Genomic DNA, 25,836 nt, shown 5'->3' with positions numbered 1-25,836 from the left:
GGGGGGGTTGTCTGCTATGACGTTTTAATAACTTTCTTTCATCTATTAATTTCCTGTACTTGTCTGTCCCTTTAGATATATGTACCATGTTCTGACCAAAAACACCACCGTGACAGACCACAACCGAAACCTCCTGGTGGAAACCATCCGCTCCATTACAGAGATCCTCATCTGGGGAGACCAGAATGACAGCTCTGTGTTTGAGTAAGTCTCAGTCAATTACATCTTAACAAGCCCACGCCAGTGCAGAGAAGCTCTCAATGCTGATCCTCCATCTTTCCCTGTCCACGTTTTGAAGTTGCGAGCACCTTGACACGGCAGCTGTCACTATCTCTGTTAATGTGTGAATGTGAGCAATCATGTAATCCAGACTTTGCAGAATGAATTTTAAGACCAAAGTAAGCAGTCCTACTGGTTCCATAGGAAACAACAATGCAACACTTTGCAAAGTTGGTTAACACACGGAAAGATTTATTAAATTTTTTTCTGAACAATTCTAGTTATTGTGTTCATTCTGCTAAGACAAATCTAATACTTGGTTGTGATCAGGCTCATATAATCAGGTTATTATGTAACAAAGGTTTACAGTCACACTGAAATCAATGGCATTTTAGTATAAAGGGATGCATCTTGGTTACTAACCAGGAGAAACATTCTTGTTTTTGTAATATATTTGATCTTCAAGTCATAATCTGATGTCTTTCTTTCTCTCTTTTTTTTTTTTTTTTTTTTTTTTGTCTTTGCGTGATCAGCTTCTTCCTGGAGAAGAACATGTTTGCCTTCTTCTTGAACATCTTGCGTCAAAAGTCGGGACGATACGTGTGTGTCCAGCTCCTCCAGACCCTCAACATACTGTTTGAAAACATCAGTCATGAGACCTCCCTGTGTAAGTATTTGCAATGAGAACCTCTCTGGGGAAGGTAGAACTGCCCCTCTGACAAGACAGTGAAGGGTTGGGATTGTTGCTTCTTGAGATGCACTTAGCATGCGTCCTAATCTTTCTTCTCTTTAGTATGTTTTTCTAGATTTAGTTTTTTTTTTCGGATTGCAAGGTGCAGAAATATAAGAAACATTTTATTATAAATGCGATTCAATAATAATTTTGTATTATTTTTTTTTCATTCAATAGTTAATGGGTATATACATGTTAAATGATGAGGAACCGTTGCATTTATGACAAACCTGTTGCGTTGAATATCACTAGAATGTAGCCTTGTTTAGTTATTCATTTTATCTCACGCTTGAATTCCTGATGAAAATGTAAAATGTACAGCAGGCTGCTGAAATAATTCATTTTCTTGTTGCTAGGTGACTGAACTCTTATGTATAAAATGTGTTTTCAGTGTTCAATGTGCAGAAATCTGAGAAATAGTGGCGCACTGTTTGGGTTCAGGTTTGTTAAAAGGAAAGAAAACAGCCACTTTACTCACAGGCCAACACAGAACGATTACCGTTCCTTTTTATTTGCTGAAGACCGTCCTGGCTGTGAAAGACCATCTTCGCATGAGACCACAGTACACTTGCGTGTTTCCGTCCTTAAACACGTTTCTGCTATATTACAACATTGTCAGCAGATAAGAAAAGCCACTTATATTGTATATCTAATTTTTTAAAAGTCTGATCCAGTTGTTCATCAAGTTGATCTTCTTTTAATCCCAGATTATCTCCTGTCAAACAACCACGTCAACTCCATCATTGTCCACAAGTTTGATTTCTCGGACGAGGAGATCATGGCGTACTACATCTCCTTCCTCAAGACCCTGTCGCTGAAACTCAACAACCACACCGTGCACTTCTTCTACAATGAGGTGAGGCCACCGAGGGATGAGGGATGAACGGAGGGGTCGGAGTATTGAGGATGGTGGTTCTTCGTTCTGTGGCGACGCCTCTGAGGGAGTGAATGATAATGAGCGATGAGAAACTGAGAATGACTGGCGTGATGGTATAGGTTACAAAAAGAAAATATTATATCGATGTTTTGCTAACGCTGAACAGTATTTCATTTTGTCGTCGCCCTCAATAATGCCTGTTTAAATTGACTTTGGTTTCATTAACATAGAACTATACAGCCGGTTACTTGTAAGTCTAAAGTTGTCACTTTATCTGGTGTCTTGTGTTTGTTAATCTACAGCATGTTTCCTGTGTTAAAATGTCAGCTTCCTGTGTAGATTCTTATGTTGTTCTCAAAGGGCAATTCTTTTGTGTTTTTTTTTTTTTTTTTTTGGCAATGTATTTCAAATAAGGACCAATAGTGGTCTTAAATCATAGTTTCACTGACACCACAGGACTGCCTTCGTCCGTCCTTTTGAAGTAGTTTATGTTCTTTGTTGTGATTTGTGTATAAATGTGATCATGTATGTTAATGCATAAGAACTCCGACTACCTCAATAATCTGTGTCGCTGTTAACCTCTGATGTTTCAGCGGTATCTGTAGCCTTTTCGTTGGCCTGTGTGCACTGGGGAAAGTTATTGGTGTACTGTTGATGGTAGCGTTACCCCTGAAGCCAAATCCCGACCCATTGTGTAGATCTGAAAGCCTTTATCGATATATTTAGGTGTTATGGATTTAGCTGCTTTTAGTTAGTGACGAGAATGAAACGAGGCTTCCTTCATTACGTGCAGCGTCGGTATAATTCAGATGAGAATTCAGAAATGCAGCAGTCACTTCATCATAACCTTTCGTTGCACAATATTGTGATCACTGGATGTAGTCATTCACATTTAGGCTGATTTTGTTAAATTATTCATGTCATGCCTTTTTCAGATCTACACAATGCCTTCTTTTTAATCAGAGCTCAAGGTCTTGTTTTGGATTTGTTGTCAGGGTTAGATTTGATCATTTGCTGTGACTTCTGGGTAATACTCTTATTACTCCGACCCTTGTTATTGCCTAGAGGTCACAATGATTGAGAAATGTTTGGATGGAGGTGCAGGCACTGGTACAGAGAGAGATGACTGGAGGATGGAGATCCTTCAGTTTGTCCTGTGCACTTTGTTATGACACAGGAGTATTGACAGTCAAAGCCAAACCTGATGAGGTCCTGGAATCAGCGCAGTATCAAATTTGCTTTATGAAGCTTCGAATGTTAAACAATATAAGTTTAACTCATAACAAATAACCCAACATGACCTCTGTTTGACTATTGACAGGTGTCATTAAAAGTACTTTTAATGTGCTTTATCTCTCTCTCTGTGGTCTTGAGCGCGGCGGTGCAATGCATTGCCCTTGCTCACCGGCGCCCCCTCTCTGTCTCCCACACACAGCACACTAATGACTTTGCCCTGTACACCGAGGCCATTAAGTTTTTCAACCACCCTGAAAGCATGGTCCGCATCGCAGTCCGCACCATCACACTCAACGTCTACAAAGGTGAGTGCCAGGAACATGCACGCGCCCCCGCTAACGGTACACACACACACACGGACACGCACACACGGGTGCTCACACACACACACACACACGCACACAAACTCGCGGGTGCTGGGACTGCCGACCACCTTTGTTTGTGCTCTTCTTCTCTCCTGCTGCTTCTGGTGCATGAGCATGACCAACAGGTAACACTGAAACAAATTCACCTGCTCAGTCTACTGGCCTTTGATGCTTCTATTTGTGGCTTATCATGGCGAAATTAGTTATTTTAATGTATGTTGTGCCAATACGGCTTTTGAGGTCTTATATATAAATTGGTGCAGCCAAATGATAAAACGTGTTTACACCTGTGAGTTGAGGAATATGAAGGAATCTGAAAGCAGATTAAATGCCGCCTGGCAACGGAAAACAACAATCCAACTGTTATTTAATCTGAACAAATGAATTCTTTCGAGCTCCTAACCAAAGTTGGAAGTGGCACCTTCAAGGTAACTCATAGCAGTTTTTCTAAATTGTAAATGTTGCATGTGAATACCGTTGAAGGTAAGTTTACTTTAAGGTTCAGCATCACCTCCTCGGCTCAAATGTTCAGTAAAGGAACTCACTCTAAAGCCACGTTTGCATCTAAAACCATCGTTGAACCTCACAAGAAGCATTCAGGCGCTTCGAAGCTGTGGTTCACGATAAATTTCTTGTGTGGCGCCACAGTGCTGCTCAGATTTTGACAAAGTGCAAACAACACCACACCTTCGATCGTTTCCTCTCCAGATCAGGCCTTATCGGCTTCTGCTTCTTCCTTCTGCCGTCTCTCCGGGCTCCTTCGTGGTTCATCATTTCGGCGGAAGCGTCTCTTTGAATGTTGTAGCAATACTGTGGTATTAACTTTCTGCGACACGCCAACAATGTTCTTCCTCCCCCGTCCTCATTCGCGTCAGTCTCATCCTGCATGGAGCACCTTGTGCCGTCCATCTCGACTTTCCTGCGTTGTCCATGACATACCGACTCTTTAACTCCTCAGAGTTAACTGACAAATGACTTTTTAAGTAAAATCACAAACGGAATAACCCTGTGGTTTGGGGGAAATGTGTCCTTGCTGATTGCCTTTGCAACAGTAAGGAATGAGTGCAAGGGGAAGCATCAATTCAGTGTCGATTATTCACCGTTTTATTTTGGCCTTTAAGAATAACCCGGCACCTTGCACAATGTAATGTTAACTTGTGCAGAAAGCTATTGTTCAGACTCTTGAGTACCACTTTTGTGAATTGAAATAAATTTGTAAATGAGTTGGTTCCAGTAATAAAATGACGACCCCACCATAACTTTCTTCCATCATAATCTTTCCGCTGTTTGATGCTTCCTACTGATTCCTTTCCGCACGCACTGCAACAAGTGACAACCTGGAAAAGGGTTTCGTTTTATTTTCACAAAGGGAAATCAGATTAAACTCTTTATCTGTGTATGAAGTTACATGTTTTACCTTTCACTTGTTTACACTGGAATATCCTGTTTTTAAGCGTAGCGCGTTTTCCTAACATGGAAACTCCTTTTTCCAAGTGTGCCATTGTTTGCAAGTTTATTTATGATGAGATACCTGCGGGGTACTTTTCAGCCTCCACCCCTCCACAGCCGCCCCTTTATTCACATTAACCCTGTGTCTGTTTCCCCCCCCCCTCCCCCTCTCTCCCTCCTCTTCAACAACCACTCCTCCTACTCTTCCTCTCCTTGTCTCTCTCCCCCTCTCCCTCCCCCCCCTCTACGCGCCCCATCTGCCTAACTCCAGTTTCATGTAAGTTGGTTCCATTCATTCAGTCTTTTTCTTGGGGCTGGGTATTCCTCGCAGCATGTTTACCTGGTGTCGTTTTGTCATTACCGATGACATCATTGATGAGAATTGTAAGACAAAATGGCTTTATCAATCAGGTTTTTAATTTTTGATCCCTAAGGTGTGAAACGACAGTAAGCCAATCACATGTTGTTACCCAGCCCTGCTTGTTCCTGATGGTGTGTTTGTTATCAATGTATGTGGATGAGTATTTTTGTAATTTACATACTTGTAAATCATTCTGTATCATCCACCCGGCCACATGCAGCAAAACAAGAACCTGCATGCTGTTCTAATTTGATTTTGTGGGGTAAATCTATCTGCAGACTTAATTCCAGCTGAGCCCCACGTGTTGGATGTCATGTTTTCTGATGGGTTTGAAAGTCTGTCACGCTCTCCCTGTCCATTCTGTAATTTATTTGTTTAATTTGGCTCCTCGCGATTTACTCATCTCAGTTTTGACCTATGTGACTTGGCAACCTTAAATTATGATCTGCATTGGTTTGCATGTGGACTACAACATGAGGACATTTTGTTTTGTCACTGCGATTTTAAAGAAAATTAAGTTTTTGAAAAAAGTAGTTTCCTTTATTGTCCACGTGCCGATTTTTCTTGAAATGGCAAAATACAACAACACTGTGAAACGGGTGTTTGATTATTTCTTTTGAGCTGTTAATTCTAAGGAATGTAAATTACAATTATATCAGCTTGCAACCAGCTTTACAAGATAACATCGGGTCTTTTTAGACTATAACGCTTAACATAATAGCTTTTAAATTCCATAACAATGTCATGCTTAAAGTCTCTGATCATGTCTTTTTTTTTTTTAAGTGTAAGCATTTATCTACATTATACACACATCACCCATAATGTATATTCATCACACATGGCTCCCTCAGATTGGAGTGTGTTTTCAGAGTAGCAGCTAGATTGGAGTTGCTTTCCTCAGGTAGAAAATAAAAGCGGGCTGCGCAGGACTGGTGGGGCCAAATCGTTCTTACTCATTTGACCTTTTCACTTGATCGGTATTCGCTTGTTTATGATAACGCACATTCTTTATGACTGTAACAAAGTTGGACCTAATCTGGGGTCTCTGGAATGTATTCAGAAAACATTGGACTCACATCGGTTATAACTTGCAACTTAAAGTTGGGTTTGTGCTTATATATTGACGCGGTTTGCTATTTCTCCTAATTTTCCTCTTGATTTGAAAGTTTCTGTAATCATATATACCTGTCACATTCTGGTAATTCACTGGGTTCACACAGTGGGTGTCTATATGAGTAAATGTGAATGTGTCTGTATGTGCGTGCACGTCTGTCACCTCAGGCTGTGGCGGTAATGGCTCCTCTTCTTGACTCTACTCTCTCCAGTGGACAACCAGCACATGCTGCACTACATCCGGGATAAGACGGCCGTGCCATATTTCAGTAACTTGGTGTGGTTCATCGGCAGCCACGTCATTGAACTGGACAAATGTGTGCAGACCGATGAGGAGTAAGTGCCGTCTATCTTAACGTGATACTCACTGCAGCCTCCAGGGGGCGGGCTTGTCCGTGATTTGTAACGGCAATCTTGGCACGTCTGTAGTTTGGCATGATGGTTTGTGTCCAGTGCACTACAATGCATTTGGGTTTGTTTTTCTTATATCTTTGAAAATTGTTTGTGTTTTTCCTCAAGTAGCCTAGTTTTAAGGTTTAAAAAAAACATTTCATACTCGATTACACCTTTGCCCAACTTGACCAGTCAGAATACGAGATGGCTTTCTCCCTCACTTTTTTGTGTCACAGACATAAGAACAGAGGAAAGTTAAGTGACCTGGTGGCAGAGCACCTTGACCATCTCCACTATCTGAACGACATCCTCATCATCAACTGTGAATTCCTCAATGATGTTTTAACCGACCACCTCCTCAACCGCCTCTTCTTGCCCCTCTATGTCTACTCTTTGGTTAGTCCCGAAACGGTATGTTACTTACAAGTATTGAAGATTACAATAAATATCCACTACTCTTTCAACAAGAGAATGATGAGCAGCTTTCAGTGGCAGCCGGCCATATTGAAAAATGCACAAGTAAAGAATGCAAACAGGAACTAGTGGGGTTTTCACAATGAGAGAGAAATTCTAAAGGAATTTACTTTGCTTGTGAACATTTCTAAATAATATTATCCAGCAAGTCTTTTGACCAGATCTTTACTTACAAGTTAGAGGGCTGGTATTGAGTTAAATCTTCTGTTTACTCAGTTTGCACTTTATTGGATAAAAAAAATTGAATAAGCAATAAATAAGATTGATTAATTAGAATAATCATACTGCTTTTGGAAGCATGCTGATACCCCCACCTGTCTTAACACTTTTGCACAATACTCCACATACGATCTTAAGGATCATTTTAAGATTCAGATAAACAGAATACTAAAACAACAATCCTGGCGTCCTCGTCAAGACAGTTTTTGGATGCGGTGTTAGCGCATCAACTGAAATCAAAAAGTTTAAGCCTCTTTGTTTTTGAACGTTTGCACCACACGGTGGCATTGTGAGTCAGCTGAGAAGCAACTGCTGAAGTAAACAAACCAACTACAGTTATTCTAATTTTCAACTGTGTTTTAATCGTATAAATATCTTATTTTTACATTACACCGGCCTAATGGTTTCAGTTAATTATAGTCTAACATGACTTGAAACTTCCAATTCACCACTGATGCTTCATAATGAAACACGTTTTTTGTTTTTTTTGAAGTTACTCAATCTGGGATATAGTGTTAAACTGATTTATTCAACTATTCCTTTAGTGCAGCTCCAGACACAAAATCTCACATCTGGGATCATGCATATTGGGACACAATTCATAGCAATAATCAATACATTACACATTGAAAAGATCCTCTTCATTGAAATCTGTTTAGATCTGACACCTTTCTCTTTAGGTTTTTTGTACCTTCACTATCCTGCGTAATGTAATAATGCCTTCCACTGTTGTATTTAATTTATTTTGCCCTTTTACTTTCTTCAATTTTCTTTGTAGTCCGAAGAGCGCAAGATCAACCCTCAGGTGTCTCTCTACCTGCTGTCTCAAGTAAGCATCATGCACGTCACTACAGCGCTGTCATTTTTCCGCCGTACCCACTTTACCCTCTCGCCATTCAGGACATTGACGTGGAGAATGACTCTCTCACATGTCCCAGATATTTCCCAGCTTCAACACACCTCACACATTTCTACAGAAGGCCGATAATGACCAATTCAATTAAATGACGTGGTTTTGAAGCCAGCAGCCAAACATGCAAAAAATCTGCTCCCTCCACCTGTAGTCGGTGTGTTATTTATTTTATACTTAAAGCCACAAAAATGTTTGCTTGCCATGGTGATGTGATTCATGTCTACATTTTAATCTGACAAATGTACTGGTAGTCTGCCCTCTGAATATATTTCGTCTCTTATTCAATGCTCAGAAGATGAACTGTTATATATTATAATGCTCTGCTTTGGGCTTTTAGGGATGTTGAATGATGTGTTATCTATGGAGAGATTTCGTGAAGATCACAACACATTACAAAGACAATGTATTTATTAATTTATTTTGACTTAATTACCAAATTTCAATTTTTTTTCCAGGTGTTTCTGATCATCCACTATCAGCCTCTGGTCAATGCCCTCGCAGATGTTATCTTCAATGGGGATCTGTCTGTCTTCACCCCACCAACAGACCTGCACAACACCCTTAAGAACACGGTAATACGCAAACCCAGCGCAAATTAACAAGAAAACTTGTGCTGCTGTCATGCTTGGTACTTCTCGCTATCATAAAAGTGCAATTAAAAAGAAAGACTCTGGATACATACTCAGAAACACACATGGACTACTGCACATAAACAAGAAATGCACTCCCACGCAGAAAACCACATGAACACACACACACACACACACACACACACACACAGTTCCAGAAGTGCGTGTAGGTGGTAGTGAGATCGCAGGGTCATGGTTTTCTCCATGATTCACCCACATCAAGGTAGCAGCATTCAAATTACCCAACATAGTTTTTTGTCTTTGTTCTATTTTTTTTAACACTCTCTTCCTTATTTCTGTGTCTCCCTATCTTCTGCTTTCTTTTTTTATTTTTTTTTTATTTTGAGCAACCCCTGATCATTTCTCTCTGTGTTCATATAATTTCCCTCTCCTCTTGTATCACTTTCTATCTCTCCCTCTCAACCCCCCTTGTCTCCCCCATCCGATTCCCCTAACCTCTCATTTCCTAAGTCCCCTTTCCTTTCTTCTTTATCTTTTACCTTGATTCACTTTCTCTTCCCCCATGGCCCCTCCCCGGCTTCTGAATTTTTCGACCATCTGTTTTGTGGAGCCAGGTGGGCGTGCTGAGGCAGTGAGCGTTTCTGAGAACTCCTGCGGTTATTCACTATGTTGTGTGTGTGCGCGTTCACCTGACTTGCTTATGTTGTAAGAAACAGCCTACCTTTTCAGTGAATGTGACTTGAGGCGTGATGTCTCAATAGTCTTGGTCTACCACAAGAGCCAGATCCAAACTTAAGCATGACGTCTTTATATTTTTTCATTCATTAAGAGTTGCTTAGTTTGGTGGTATTTTGATGAATTTGAAAGGTTAGTGAGAATCCATCTTCAGAGTCAAAAAAGTGCAATCCTATCATGTAAGATTAAATAAAATCATCTTTATATCATTGGCTGTAGCATCACGGGTGCTTTAACCCCTGAACTAAGCTCTTTCATCTCTTGGGTCTGTGTTGTAGGTCGTCTTTTTCTCTTGTGTTTTGCACAGGGCAGCTTATTTTTTACTGAAGAGCAGTGGCATTCGAATCCAAAATGTCCATATTTGCCTGTCAAATAAAATTGCAATGCCACTAAAATACTGATTAGTCAGCGATCAGTCATTTGCATTTAACCTCCAGTAATGTACGATCCATTGCATTGATAATATACATGGTACATGACCGTCCACCACATCAGAAGTGTTCTGTTACTGCTTGATTGATGGCAGATGAAAAGCAGACGGATAAAGTTTGGGCTCTGTTTCTGTGCAGGTGGTCAGAGGGTACTTCCTGCTTGTCTGTGATGTGGCAGGAAATTGGGTCACATGATGGAACAGTGACAGAACTGGCTCACCTAACCCAGATCTCTTTCCTGGAAGAAATGTTTTTTTTCTCTCTCTCTTTCTCGCTTCTGTTGATGGGTTTACTTGCAAGTGCACCAGTTAGATACGTGATGTCAGTTTTTATCTGTTGACACATGCATGCAGCTGTTTCAGTGTTCGTTGAAATCATTTAAATATGTATCTCTTATCTGCAGATGGTGCTCTTTTTTCAAAAGCTGCAGTGTGTCTTGCATGAGTATAAACGGTACGTCTGAGGAGCATATTTGTGTGCGGGTGTCCTTGTTTTGCTCACTTTGTGGGGTCAAAAGCCCGATATCTCAATATACTTGCAGAGTCTGACCGGTACAGTTTTTAAATGGCATAGCATGATTTTATAGCTACGGTTTCAGCTTGGTTTCGGTTCTGCTTAGGTTTAGTGAAAGAGGTTCAGAGAAGCATTATGACAATTAATGGGCCCCTACTATAATTGGTTCAACCCCTCCGAAAAGCAGCAGGGCCAGACAACACCCCTGGGCGGGCTCTGGCTGATGTTCTCACAGCCATCCTCAGTCTTTCCCTCAAGTCTTTTTATCGACTACAGCTCCAACTTCAACACGGTCTTCCGCCACAAACTGTCCACACTCGGCCTGCGCCCCAGTCTCTCTGTACTGGCAGCAGACCTTCAGCCAGCATGATCACAAACACTGGCACCCCACATGAATGTGTCCTCGTCATCCTGTACACAGTGTTCACCCACGACTGTCACTTCCCACAAGGACGACATTATCCTGAAGTTTGCGGACGTCATTAGTGATACGACGGGTTTCTGACGGCGACAAAGTAGCTTACCGGAGTGAGGTGGCCACTCTAGTGTCCTGGTGTGGGGACAACAACCTCATCCTCAACACGGACAAGACCAAGGAGATCATAGAGGACATGAGGAAGGAGAGGAAACCTCATCAGTCACTGTTCATCTGCGAGCTTGAGGTGGAGAATGTGAGCAGCTTCAGGTACTTGGGTGTGCACATTACGGACGACACCTGGACACTCAACATTCATCATCCTGACCAGCTGCATCACCGTGTGGTATGGCAGCACTACTGCCATGGACAGAAAACCCCAAGAGTGGTAAAGGCTGCTAAAAGAACTACTAGGACTCCACTGCCCTGCCTGCAGAGCATATACCACTGCATAGTGCACAGCAGAGCTACCTCCATCCTCAAGTACCCCACGCACCCCAGCATGATCCGTTCACACGTCTGCCGTCAGGCCAGCGGTACAGTGTGTGAAATGCAGGACTGCCAGATTGAAAAACTCCTTCCGCACTGTCATCGGAATCCTGAGTTGTTGACATAGTCACACTCTACCTCGCATATAAAAAACACTACACAGAGCCAATTCCACAAATTCTTGCTACTCTAATTACTCCTGTGTTTTATTTGTACATAAACTCTTTCTAACATAGTTTTGCAGTACTTTGTTTACACATTGTATGTTGCCTCTTTTTTCTTTCGCACTGTTCTTTTACTCTTTGTGTATCTACTATTTTAATGTTGACATTCTCTGTGGGCAGCAGAGGAAGAACTTCACTGTGCAGGGAAACATGTCTTCACTTATACACATGACAATAATCTTGAAGTGTCGTGCATGCTCCCCCTGTCCTCCATCTATTTCTCAGCACTGGCTGAGGCTGCGAGCGGTTTACCAGAACATAGTCAACTCACAAGTCTCACACACACACACACACACACACACACACACACACTTGTGGTTTTAAGTCTGGCTACGTACACACTGTCATACACACACACACAAACAGTCTTCTAAAACCAAACGGCGTGAATGTTGTAGTGCATGATGTACATACTTATTCTAAGACCACCTGTGAGCAGCAACGGAAAAACAACACAGAGCTAATATATACAACCTTTGGCTGTGATTCATACACTTCCTTCCAGAAAGCTGTTAGATGCTGAGAAACTACAACTGGGGCTGCTCTGGCTGCACATTTGAATGCGGTTGATGGGCTTTGCAGTCTGTACTGTGTGTGTGTGTGTGTGTGTGTGTGTGTGTGTGTGTGTGTGTGTGTGTGTGTGTGTGTGTGTGTGTGTGTGTGTGTGTGTGTGTGTGTGTGTGTGTGTGTGTGTGTGTGTGTGTGTGTGTGTGTGTGTGTGTGTGTGTGTGTGTGTGTGTGTGTGTGTGTGTGTGTGTGTGTGTGTGTGTGTGTGTGTGTGTGTGTGTGTTTGTTTCACGTGCGATTGCTTTGGTTGGTTGTCAGTAAAATGACTGACATGAAACTGCCGCCTCGTCTGAAGTTGCAATACAAAGTTTTCTTCGGTAGCTTTTGCAAGAAAGGAACTCGCATTGGGTTTTTTCTCTGTACAACGGACCTCAATATGTCTTTGTTTCATAAAACACTTCAATAGTCACATCAAAACTTAATTTCACTGTCTGGCGATCACTTTACTCTTTACAGTTTAATCGCAGTTTACTTTGTGCTTCGTTTGTATAGCCAGAAATACGATGTTTCCCCAGGACATTACCATCCATCCTGAGCTTAGTTGTGAACACAGTTAACCGATTGAATTAACCAGATTGTTTTTGGAATCATCTCCACACTGGCCTAAACACAACATTTGATCTTGATTTTTTTTTTCTTTTGTAATGTTGTGCAACACAACTTCATTATATACTGAAAATAGAAATCATCAAATTAGGAAATCCCTGGATTTTTTTTTTTCCCCTGTTACTTTCTACACAGCTGTCTCTCATAATATAAAGGTCGATATACAGCTCGCCCAGACATTTTCACATGCTGCATTGCATTAATAGCACAGTCATTTCGATACTTCCTTATCCAACGCAATGCATGAGCAATTTAATAAAACTAGCAGCATTGTCAGGATTACTCGGTTTTACCATGCCGTATTGAACAGCTGTTTCCTGTGAGGTGGTGTTTATCTTTGTAGTGTAAGCTTGAAGACCTAATATGCACACCAGGGTTTCTGCTACTTTCCGTATGACCTCCCGGAAGTGGCGAGTGTGGTCATTTCTTTACCTGCACTGATTACGTTTGCTTATTAAGGAGGAAGTGGTGTGTGCCTTTTTTTTTTTTTTTCCTTTTACGGGATGTGATCATGATAATGCATGAAGCATTTACTGGAAGACTCGGGTCCACTAGAGAAGGTGATAGTAAACGTGCATGTTTGCTTTCACATAATAGCAGTGTTGCAGTAATAGAAAGTAGTCTGAAGTAGTAGTTTTTCTTTTTGTTTGTAAAGCCTGCACATACTGGGAGGTCCTTTAATTTGTTACAACTCTGAAACCACTGAAGATACAGACATACAGTGCTAATGTTCGCCCTTTTTCATACAAATAATAGGTTCACATAGGTTTTTATAGTCACACAAAAAAAAGGATCAAAACATAATGTGGATTCAGCTTGATGATTATTGTCACTCGTCTGTGCTTACGCAGTTCTCACAGTTGTGATTCTGTCCACTCTTGTCTTGTAACCAGGCCAGTGCCGGAGGTGTGCGTCGCTTCATCAAGCCCCCCGAGTCTCTGGAGCGCTCCCTGGAGCTGTCCCGCCACCGCGGCCGCAAGAGAACGCAGAAGAGGCCGAACTACAAGAACCTGGGCGAGGAGGAGGATGAGGAAAGAGCTGGAACAGGGAGCAGCAGCAGTGGAGGAGGAGGAGGAGGACTTGAGGAGGGCTGGGACGATGACAGCAGCAGAGGAGAGAGGGAGGGATGTCGAGAGAGGGAGAAGGGAAAAGGTACAGAGGGAATAGGAGGAGGAGGAGGTGGGAGTTCTAAGGGAAGCAGAGCAAGTGGGGAGACAGCGGAAGGTGAGTGCGTGTCTCGTTGGACACAACAGGACTCTGTTTGTGTTTCTTTTACTCTCATCACTAAGATTTGGTTATCCTGTAGCCATCCCAGCAGCGGCCCTCATGTCTCACCAGAAAAGAGAGAGAACTCATGAATAAATACTTTGTGGCTTCATTTTTATTAATGGCAATCTCTTTAACAGTTCTGATCTTTTTAAGAAATGAAATCTTTACACTATTACCCCGCTTCTACAAATAATTCCTAACGTACTGAACGACGGTGTCGTTCAAGTCTTTTAAAAAAAATCTTTAAAACACAATTGGTATAAAATGAGTAGTAGAGTTAAGGCAGCTTCATGTCATGTAGGCTATCTCAGGCAGAAATTGTTAAAAAAAAAAATTGTGAGGTTCATGAAGACTAATATATGTCACACTTCACATTTGTTTCAGAGGTCAGCAACATATAGGTCCAACCCAAGTTTATAAAATCCATGTTGCGCACTGTAGCATTTTCTCAATGAGGCCTCCCTCTTTCTACTGGAATCCATGTTGGGCGCCTTTTTGATTTCCCCATGATTACCATGGCTACCACCTATCGCACGTACAACACAATCCCCATTACAGCCCACTGTCCCATTTCCACAGTGACACACCATCCATCCTGTGCTCCTCACCTCTCCGCCTGTCTCTCACTCCTGCTCTGTGTGTGCATGTGTGTTTGGTAGTAATAAGCATATTACGATGTGACCATTTCACCCATGCAATAATATGAAATGACCCGTTTCTTAACTTTGAGATGATAGAACCTGTTTGCAGAGTTTTTGGAGAGTTGCACACATTTCAATTTGAGATGAGAACACAACTTGAGATCAAATATATATATATAATAGGTGATGATTTCGGTGGCACTGTGTACCTTATTGGTACATTATTTTTCAAAATTTGATAACTTGTTCTCAGTTAGTACATTTTACCTCTTGTGTCCTCAGTATTTTACCGAATAATTGATATGTAATAGTTGGCGCCTTCATTTTACTTTACATCTCTTTAACTTAATAAAAATGCATCAGACTTTACACTCGCAGTCACCAGAGTCATGTTTCTGGTAATAGCTGTGATGTGTGATGTGAATTGAAGTGTATTTCGGGTGGCTTACGTGTTGAGGTTTTTTGACATATGTCCAAGTACAAAGTGTGTGTTTCTTTGGGCGTTTTCCTTATTCACAGAAATAGAAATGGTGGTGATGGAGAAGTGCAAAGTGTCAGAGTTGACCGAGCAGAACATCACCGATGAGGAGAAGACGGCTGCAGCTACTCGCACACACACACAGAGGAGCAGGTAGAAGCTCGCAGAGCACAGAGAAGCTGAAAACCTGTTCTGAAAAGTTTGACTGGACTGATGATGTGTGCTGTTCTCCCGCTGCAGACCGTTTTTAGACATGGTGTACAGTGCCCTCGACTGCGCGGATGACGACTACCATGCCTTGTTTGTCCTCTGTCTGCTTTATGCTGTCTCGCACAGTAAAGGTGAGCCTTGCTCTTTATTTAACGGTGTAAGCCACAGCACTTCCTTTTTTTTTTTTTTTCTTTTTTTTTTCTTTTCTTTTTTTTTGCCCTTGTCCTGTTCGGCAGCTTGGGCCAACAATATGATGTGATTGAGAGCCTTCGGAGTCAGAACAGATTTTGGTCTTGCAACAGGGAGAGACCTGGAGTCTCCTCCTGTTGCCTTCTCCGTCAGAAGATGGCATGGCTGCCGTACACGACCGGGGGGGAACGCTCAAAGAGAGAGAGAAGAGAAAAGAGAGAAAACGGTCGAGGGAGGAGGGAGGAGGGGGGAGGGGGTAGGGGGATAACATACAATATCCTTGTTGTGCTACAGATATTATTTGCAGTTATCACACTGATCCAAATATTTTCCAACTGTTTTTGGATTAAACCAGCCTGAGCAGCTCTATCTAGACAGCAACGTGAAGCAGGAACATGAATTAACAAAGAGGCGACAACAAAAGAGGAACATGACCTCCAAAGTTTGAGCAAATGATGATAGAGAACAAGCAACTTCAGAAGCACCTTTCGTGAGGAGTGGAAGTGTGTGTGTGTGTGTGTGTGTGTGTGTGTGTGTGTGTGTGTGTGTGTGTGTGTGTGTGTGTGTGTGTGTGTGTGTGTGTGTGTGTGTGTGTGTGTGTGTGTGTGTGTGTGTGTGTGTGTGTGTGTGTGTGTGTGTGTGTGTGTGTGTGTGTGTGTGTGTGTGTGTGTGTGTGTGTGTGTGTGTGTGCGGGGTTTGTCCACTGGGTGGGACCGGAACTGCTGTGGGGGGACCCGTGGCAAGACCCCAGGGTCCGAGGCCATCGGGCCCGGACACCGCCACTCCGGCAGACGGAAGCCCCCCAGGCCCGGGGGGACCCCAGCGAACCACCCCAGAGAGCCACGTCCCCGCCCAAAAAGCACCCGACGGAGAATGCAGAGAGGAATCCCCCCCAGGCAAGAGGGGCCCACAAGAGAAGGATAAAGGGCACAGGGCCCCAGGCCCCGACCCAAGCCGCCAAGCCGAGAAAAGGCCGGAGCAGGGCCCCCGGGCCGAGCGGGTCGAGAGCCCCCCCAACCCCGGCGGCGAGTCCCGCCGCACCCCCGGGAACAGGCCCACCCACCGCCCCCCCCCCAACCCGGCAAGGCAGAGACGGCCCCAGCCGCCGCGCCCCGGACCAGCCCCGCCCCCAGACCCAGGAAAGCGAAGGCCGGCGCAGGCCCCGGTCGGAGGACAGTCAACTCTACACCCCCAGGAGCCTCATATCCCACCCGCCCCATGACCCTCCCCCCCGGTTTTAATTGAAATACCCAACCCCTGACCCACCCCCCACAGACACCCACCCCTGACGCAGATGCAGACGCACACACACACACACACACACACACACACACTCGGGACGGTGGGGGAGTGATGACTTTCGCCCCCCCAGGCCGCCGGCCGGGCCCCCACCCGGCCACCGCGGTGTCCCAACCTCCACTAATCCAACAGCAAATGGAGAAGGAGCACCGCGCCCCAGCCCCCCCACGAGCGCCATGCCCGAGGGAGCGCGCCCCCCGCATCCCAGCCGCACTCACCCCGGCCGGGGCGGGACCCCAGCGGGAGGTGCTGGGCACTTCCAAAACAAAGCCGAAACTTCCATGTGGTTGCTTTACAAACATCCACCTCTAATTTTGAAGTACTAAACTCTGTCTTTGCCGTAGCAACTTTTATTGGTCTGAGTAAGTGATGTATTAATTACGCCCCCAAAAACAGCTCAAGCTACTGCAGGCATTAATATTGTTTTATACAGAAAATTGTCAAAATAAACCTACTAAAATGGCCCTTTGATTTCAAAATTCAACCTTGTTTATTCCCATAGTACCTCCAAATGTACCTGAATTAGCCAATAATGGACGGTTCACCTGTGCAAAAGTATTGTGGTTGTTTTCAGCTTCTTTGTTGTAATAGGGCAGGGGATTTGTCGGAAAGCAAAACAAAAGCTCGGTAATAACAGCATTAAACCTGTTTAGGAAACATTGAAATCTGACGATTCCAAAGGCATTCAGGAGAAAAAAATGGCAACGCACGATGTGTGAGGTGAAGGTGTTGGATCTGTCAGCACAGCACAAAGGCAACGCACACATCCAGCAACATTAGGATCATTAACGAAAAACATGATTTAAAGAGATTGTTTCGATATGGATCCGATAGTTCTCACTCTGTTGAAAGAAGTCAGTATCTCAGTGGAGACGTCAGAGGTCGCTGAGCTCCTCTGCTGGTGACCTTATATTTCCTCTGAGACTCCGGTAGTTTATACATAGATGCAGCAAGAGGAGCTAGTAAATGCCTTGGCGTCTGTACAAACCATCACACCCAGACTGCAGCTGTCTCCGTCTATGAAAAACAATCTCTTTCTTATTATGTTATCATAGCCATGCACTCGGGGAAATCTAGTTAGAACCCAAAATGATAAACACTTCTACAGCCACAACAATCAGCAGGGTTTGACATTTGGTGTAGATGACTTTGCAATTGTTCTAGTTTTCATTACTGTTACAGCTTTTCAACAAATTCCCTCACATGATGCTTCTGTTAAATATAGAGTGCAACCTGCTGCTTATGCAGAATTACCATCATTTATTTCTAATTTATTTTCAATAGGCCACAGCGTTTGTTTTTATTTGTCCCATTTATTAACAGGCATAAACTGTGACCTTCTGGAGCGCCTGCAGTTGCCGGTTCCAGACCAGGAGAGGTGCTCCTACAGCCTCGTGCTTGTAGAAAGACTAATCCGGGTAATGAACCAGGCGGCACTGCCAGGTAACGCAACGCACGGACGCAGGATTATCTGTAACGTGGAGTCTTTACAGTTTTTGAACACCCAGAGTTGTCATCACAATTATATTTGATTATACATAGAAATACTTTCAACGTACAATTGAATTGTTTTGTGTTATTTTATGTTCTCTGACACCTGGATTCTTTAGATGTCTGATATAGTCGTACTTTTTCTTTTGTTGTGTTTGTAGATGGAAGAGTGCGCCTTGCCACCCTTGAGCTGAGCTGCCTTTTGTTAAAGCAGTCGGTGCTGTCAGGGAGCCACTGCATCATCAAAGATGTTCATCTCGCATGCCTGGAGGTAGGGACACTAAACATAAACACTGCTCTCACGCATACATAGATACATGTCAGCATATATTTCCCTGTAATGTCCTCTCTTGCTCGGAATCCAATGTTCCCGGGTTACCAAGGAAGTATTAATTTATAGTTATGACCCAATATGTTTTGACAGATCTCCATAGTCCTCGCACCCTTGTACTCTTTCCTCATTCTCACCTCTTGACTCTCGATCTGTTATTCTTTTCTCTTTGCCCAACATTTGTGTTTTCCTTTTAGTTCTGGGAAGTTATTTTGTGGTCTTTGCTCAAGGCATTTCACCCCAACCACCTTCTCCTTCTCACCATGTGTCAGAAGAAATTCAAACAGCCGCTGTCATTCTTTGTGACGCATGCTTGTATTGAAACTGTGCCTCTTTTTTTTTCTTTCTTTTTACTCTGTTCAGCTCTCTTTATAATTGTATCACACAGGGGTTTTCTCCTGAAATGATTTCCTACTATCTGCTCTGTTTACTATTATTTATTTTACTAACTTTGTAAGATTATCGGTAAGTATCTTATCCTCTAACTTGTAGTTAATGATTGTTGGACGATCAGGTTCCCCCTCCCTTCCTGAGCTCCTGTCCTCCCTCCAGTGGCATATAGATAATATTGTTGATTGTGTTAATCATCAGTAATTATAAAACAATGTGTCCTTCATTAACTGTTCTCAAGCAACACTTCACACAATTTTTTTTTAATTATAACCTCAAGCAGTATGTAAAGTTGTTTTTATTTCACAGACGATGAAAGTTTGCGATTAATGATCCTTCACTAATCGTTCTCTTACAAGCGCATTACATAAGGCGGGTGTGACAACAGAACAGTCGCTTCAGACTTTGTTGAAGTTTTCAATGAACTAGACGGTTGACACACCCCATCGCGTCTCAGAAATTATTTTCAGTGAATGCAGGTGCAGTTTTTCCTCTTAAAATCTAAACCTATGGTGTCAAGTGTTGCTGAGTGAGATTGCAGAACTTTCCAGTACCCAGGGTCCGATTCCTAAGAAACTGCATTGCAAAATTATGGAGTTTTGCTTTGTCAAAGTCGCCTCATTCTTTTGTAGTAGCAATAGTTTATTCGGTCAACCAAATACAAAATGCAAAAACAAAAAATGCGAGAACAAAGAAAAAAACAAACAGAGGAAGACCAAAGGGTTTAGGCGGAAGTTAAACGTATTTTGCCTAAACCTGTACATAGTATACATCAAGTTTCTGCAATCGGAGTAACAGAACCGCAAACAACAACAAAAACTTGCAAAACTTTCCTACTGCAGTAAGAATATCAACATTTTTGAGCCTGCGCTGTATTTCTTTCATGTTCATTGTTAGAAAAAAAAATCCTTCAAATCCTTAAACTTTCAGTGTGTGTCAACTGAATGATGCTTCGGAGTCTCATATTGTCCTGTTTGTGATCGCAGGGTGCCAGAGAAGAAAGCCTACATTTACTACGGAGGTTCTACAAAGTAAGTGTTCAGTCTTGTTTTACATGACAAGAGATTAGATCGGTGAACTTAACTCGGGCCAAAGGGCTTGACGATAATTGAGGCCGTTTCTCTGAAAGTACTTAAGACAAAACTGAAAGAGTTTCTGCACCGTTCCTGAAGATCCACAGAATCCAATGTGTGCAGTCGAAGCTTTCAGTTTCATTTTGAGTGTCACTGGATTTCAGTTTTGGGATCAGTTGCAGTTGTGCTGTTCTTTCACTGTATCTGCTTTTGCATCTTTACGGCTGATCATAAGTTCACTTCATCAACAAGAGACGAATACTTGACTCTAATCCGAGTTATCTTACCTGTTTACACACTTGAGTGTTCAGCATTTACTCTGCATAATGACTGTTCAGGAGGGGTGCATCTGAATTTTTTGAAGCTGGTTTGTCATCCAATCTTTGAATGATTGGCTTTTTAAACTTGACACTATGTGAATGTGTATTTTAACCCTTTATAGGGTGAGTAACGACACCATCTCCTTTAGTTTCTTCTTGACTGACGATGATAAAATAAAGGGAATACTAGAATATAGGAATACAAATATGCTATTAATGGAGGGAGGTGTGTTTTTTTTTGTTTGTACTTGATGTATTCCAAAACAGAAAGCTACTACAAGTGACTGTTGCTTTCAGTTAACCACACACCGAACAGAATGTTCTGTTCTGTTGCATACGACCGTCTGACCCAAGTGTGTGAACTTGTGGAAGTACTAGACTTTGTGTACTTCCTGTAGACTAGTGTTAATAAACAGGTTATTATAAAAAAGTAATTGTCATGTGTTTCATGTGGAAAATCCTCTTTATGACTAATTTATCAGCAGGTGTTAAAGCTCATCAAAGATTCAGTCAGATGGAAAAAAAAGAAATGAGCATGTTTTCATTTGCTTTTACTGTTTGTATGAAATGAAAGACAATAAACTGCAAAAGAACATCATGCTTCCCTTTTAGAAGTATCCTGTCTTTTTTGGTATTCTCTTTTTTTTTTTTTATTCTCCCTGTTGATATGAACTGACTTCCAGTATTGCTTCAATCACAGGGCGAGGAAATCTTTCTGGACATGTTTGAAGATGAATACAGGAGCATGACGGTTGGTCATCATTTTATTTTTAAATGACTTTCTATTTGTTCTTTTTCTGTGGATGACATATTGCTGCTCATGTGTACAGGGTTTCGTATGCTGTGGGGCTTTTTCAGCACTTCTTCATTTGTTTGTGTTTTGCAGAGTAAACCACTGAATGTGGAATATCTGATGATGGATGCCTCGATACTGCTGCCGCCCACCGGGACCCCTCTGACCGGCATCGACTTTGTCAAGAGACTGCCGTGCGGGGATGTGGAGAAGACGCGAAGGGTGTGTCCACTCGCTCATTCTCAGTCTATATTCAGCAGTATTGTCTGGCATGCTATTAGTTTCCAATGAAACTGTCACACTCTTCATAACCGTACCTTTTTTTCCATAATTTTGCACGCTGTGTCATAAAATAGCAAGTTTGCTGCAAAGGAAACACATAGGCGAAAGAACAAAAAAGGTTTTAGCCTAATTACGACTTCTGACTTCTGAAACTCTTGCATTTTTTTATTTTATTTTTTTGTTCAAGGACTATTTGTAGCCCTGTCACACGTTTGGATTTATAACGGAGTCTGCGTTTTCACACATTGTTTCTCTGTATGTTTATGTGGGATCTTTGTTTCTACCTACAGGCTATCCGAGTGTTCTTCATGCTGCGCTCCTTATCGCTCCAGCTTCAAGGAGAACCCGAGACTCAGCTCCCTCTGACCAGACCTGAAGACCTTATTAAGACAGATGATGTCTTGGACCTCAGTAAGAGACACACACACACACACACACACACACTACACACGGTCTACTGTTCAACCACTTCCACTTGCGGGTGAGTCAAACTTCAGGCCTGAGAAAGTGCAACCTGAATAACTAAATTAAGTTTAATTATTGCAGTTACGGCGTAACCTCAGGAAACCAATGAAAGGAAAACCGATAATTTACTAATTACAAGACAAGGACGAAACATAAGCAAACACAGCCAAGGTTTCTGCAGAAAGAGCTTCTTTCATTCCACAACTATGACAAACAACACATCACAGACACGAGGACCCTTTAAACATAACACGCGAGCACAAGCAGACATGCTAAGTGAACTGAGCAAAGTGGACACCCCAGAGGATGTAGACGCAAACAAGGTCACACACAGACGCCTTTACAGTCATCTCCCACTATGCCAGGCTATGTAGACGGTGTTGTGGAAAGTTGCATGTGGTTAGCTTTTCTATGAATCAGAAATACGACTGAGCAGTTGTGACCATGACCGATGACGCATCATACACCGTGCACTCAGTGTGTACAACCTATTCTGTCGCCATCTGCATGAATGTTCAGTGGCTTGATGTATTGCATAAATGTTTTGAGAGTAGATGGGGGGGGGGGCTCTGCTCTGCTCTGCTGTCTCATTTTCACCACACTCCACTTTATAGATCGCTAAAAGTCGAGTGCATTTCAACTTTCCACCAACACTTTGACCACGGGTGTTTCATGAAAAAAAAAAAGCATCTGAAAAGAGCTGCGAAGGAAAGAAAGCCAAGGCTTCATTCAAATTAGACCCAAGTGTACCAACTAAACTAAGTAAACTTGTGATTGGATATTAAAGCTATTTGCATAAACCACATAAATAAATAAAAAAAATTGCATTTTCAGATCTGACTTGCCTGAACATGATACTAGATTGTTGTTTTATAAAGATGGAGAAAAACTGTAAGAGCATGGGAATAGAGAACAGTAAAGGGAAAATAGGTTAAAGTAAATAACTGGTCACTTGCAGGGCTATTATTTTACAAATATTTTCTTCAGAAAATGATTCAGTCTTACTCAGACAGTGTGGAAGTTATTACTCAAAGTCATTATCTTTGGATCGTGTCCAAGCAGAAAACCATCATTCACATACTCCCCCCTCCCCAAAAAAGTCTCTCGGAATAAAGTTTGTGAAACATGTAAAGATAAGACTTGATGGATATTTTAGAAACACTGGTGGCGAGGGTTGCGTGACCTGTACACAGGATGACAACTTTTGCTTAATTTTTTCTTACAGCCACACACCGAACCAAAAGTTTTGTCCCAGTTTCAACAGCCATGAAAAACTGAGATTTTCCATTATGACAATGAATTGAAACACCCACACAAAAAAGAGGAGCTGTGTGCTCTGACTGGCATTTATGGGGAAAAGCCATGGCCAACATATCCCGGAAAGAATGCTCTGTGAACAACGGGCAGCGGATCTTCCACAGATCTTTTCAGGACTGGAATACAATCTGCACGGCAGTGCAACCTGTCCGCAAATAACTTTGTAATCAAACATTACCAACAGGGTTGTATTTAAGCATTTGCTTTACCTAAAATGCATAAAGTTGAACATCATGCCTTTGTATTTTATCAGTTAAAATCGTGATCAGGTTAAATTCTTTTCTAAGAATTGTACACAACAAGAAGAGTTGTTTTATCCACAGTTGTCTTTCGTATGGCCTGTAGATATTATCATGTTTGTGTAGAGTCAGCTGTGCTTTTTGGAAACAAAATTACTCGATTGATTAATGATGCGAGCTTTCGTACTGGTCGGCTGACCCTGCTCCGTCTCGCAGTGCCTCCAGGAGATGTGTCAGGATGCTGTTGCCATTTTATTGCTCAGTTAGAGTTGTTATGTTGACATTTTTATTTGATTTTCATCTTCAAATTGCATGGAACAGTCAGGGGCTGCCAATAAATGACCTAGTTTACCAAAATGTTTCCTCGTTATGGAAGAATAAGAGGTTACAAATGAATGGGGCCATTGAAAATCAAAACAGTTTCCATGCAGCTTTTCTTTGAAGATAAATCATGATATGAAACTGTTGAGTGTTTGCAAATGTCAGCTGAAGAACATGGTGGTGAACTTTAGTAATAATGACCTTTAAGATTCTCATCTGCTTTGAAATGACTTCGAGTGGTTTGTGCACCATAAAAAGATCATTTTATTGTTCTTGTTTAATCTCACTCGGCTCCTAGAAACTTGTAACTGGATTTGAAACTGTGCAGCTTGATCTGGCATTGTCTGAGACAAGCTCTGATTTGAAGTTCTTGTTTTCACAGCTCTCTATATTGCAACCGCTTATCATCAAAGGTTCTGCAGTCTGTTGCTTGATTAGAAGAGTTTCATATTGGGACTTTGATCTGTCGCAGACTCTTTTTATGGTTGTTATAGATTCTAGTGAGACTTTTGTGGTAGTTTCAAAAAGATGAACATGATCAAGAATTAGCACTCGCTTAATTTGAATAAGAGAGGAGGTACACATTTTCATTTGTCTCCTCCGCAGTAGGTTGATTTGAGACACTTGATAGCTCCGGAGAGTATTTGAAAGGGCAGAAAGTGTGATGTACTCAGGCTGTTGGCCATCGTATTAGTTCAGTGTTTTATTTTTCTTTCTGAAAAGCTCAAGTTGTACCTCATTTTGTTCCTTTGGAGAACAGAAGGTGTGGTACCCAAGGTGTCAAAATAACAGTTTATGTTTAGACATTGCTGTGGGGGACGGGTGAAATCTACACACTCATTGAACTCAGAAATGTATATTTCCACTTAAACCTAAGGAAGTCATTTGAAATCTGCCTCATTGAGAGTTTCTACAAAAGCTGAAACATCAAAGAGCCACAATTGATAGAACTTTGACCAAGCACAGTTCCTGCATTTTCCAGAGTTTCAGTACAAGTTGAAGTTTTTTTTGTTTTTTTGGGGGGGGGGTTTTTGTTGTGCCTTTGTGGTCTGGGGTGATTCATTTATCCATATTTCTCGAAAGAAAACTGGGGGCTACCTCTCAGCTGCTGGTGCTTATAACTGCTCAGTAGGCACAGCTAAGTTCCTGGCAACATATATTGATCTTTTATACACCACGTGCACAATATCATCCAGAAAAATTCAAATGAACTCAGATATAGGAAAAGAATTAGTCATTACTATAATGGCATGTGGAAAGTCATTGCTCTTAAGAGCAGAAACCACATGAGGTAAATGTTATGAAAAAGAAATTTGAGACACAAAGCAGTCGGGGTTTACACGTTAGAGTGAAGTTAGTATTTCCGTTGTTATGTTTAGTTTTGGGTGGGTGTGTTTGTAAATCTATGCGCTGTCAGATCGGGTCATTATCAAGTCATTTTGTCTGCATAGCAGTAAATGTGCGGTGAACTGAAGTGGAGATGCTTATCTTTTTTCTTTTAATCCTACCAGACATGTGGGAGCCTGACACCTCCACTTTCCTCCTAAATGCGTCTCAAAGTCGGTGTTTTGACGGACTGCAGTGTGATGTCTGCAACAATGTATGGAATCTGCTTTGAGCCAAGAGGAATGTAACTTAACAGTAAAACATCCTGAAGTTGGGGGCGGGGGGGCAGTCTGGGATGCTTCTCAATCATTCACTTCCAGTAGACCGTTCCCTTGATGTGACCCATGTTGTAATGTCCAACACTAATTCAGAGGAAGGGGACACATTGTGTGGTATAAATTTCACATGCGGCATAAAACA

At 42.1% G+C, this 25,836-nt stretch overlaps 1 protein-coding gene across 2 annotated transcripts in view; it reads left to right on the top strand.

The window, feature by feature from the left end:
- The window catches only part of clec16a (C-type lectin domain containing 16A), a 35,401-nt gene that overhangs the window by 2,667 nt on the left and 6,898 nt on the right, over positions 1 to 25,836 (top strand). The window contains exons 2-18 of one of the 2 annotated variants that reach the window (XM_080488680.1): positions 76 to 204; positions 753 to 886; positions 1,660 to 1,808; positions 3,265 to 3,370; positions 6,566 to 6,689; positions 6,983 to 7,157; positions 8,218 to 8,268; positions 8,808 to 8,924; positions 13,816 to 14,146; positions 15,352 to 15,463; positions 15,551 to 15,651; positions 18,332 to 18,451; positions 18,661 to 18,770; positions 20,207 to 20,251; positions 21,314 to 21,364; positions 21,500 to 21,628; positions 21,979 to 22,099. In XM_080488680.1, the coding sequence (XP_080344806.1) occupies positions 76 to 204; positions 753 to 886; positions 1,660 to 1,808; positions 3,265 to 3,370; positions 6,566 to 6,689; positions 6,983 to 7,157; positions 8,218 to 8,268; positions 8,808 to 8,924; positions 13,816 to 14,146; positions 15,352 to 15,463; positions 15,551 to 15,651; positions 18,332 to 18,451; positions 18,661 to 18,770; positions 20,207 to 20,251; positions 21,314 to 21,364; positions 21,500 to 21,628; positions 21,979 to 22,099 (2,105 nt within the window). Of the gene's footprint in view, positions 1 to 75; positions 205 to 752; positions 887 to 1,659; positions 1,809 to 3,264; positions 3,371 to 6,565; positions 6,690 to 6,982; positions 7,158 to 8,217; positions 8,269 to 8,807; positions 8,925 to 13,815; positions 14,147 to 15,351; positions 15,464 to 15,550; positions 15,652 to 18,331; positions 18,452 to 18,660; positions 18,771 to 20,206; positions 20,252 to 21,313; positions 21,365 to 21,499; positions 21,629 to 21,978; positions 22,100 to 25,836 lie in introns of those variants that run through there. The other variant, XM_080488679.1, reaches the window with a different exon arrangement.

This window comes from Lipophrys pholis (assembly GCF_963383615.2).
Source record: "Lipophrys pholis genome assembly, chromosome: 19".
In the NCBI taxonomy this organism is placed as follows: Eukaryota; Metazoa; Chordata; class Actinopteri; order Blenniiformes; family Blenniidae; genus Lipophrys; species Lipophrys pholis.
Note: the sequence above shows the minus strand (reverse complement) of the source record. Positions and strands in the feature narration are given on the sequence as shown.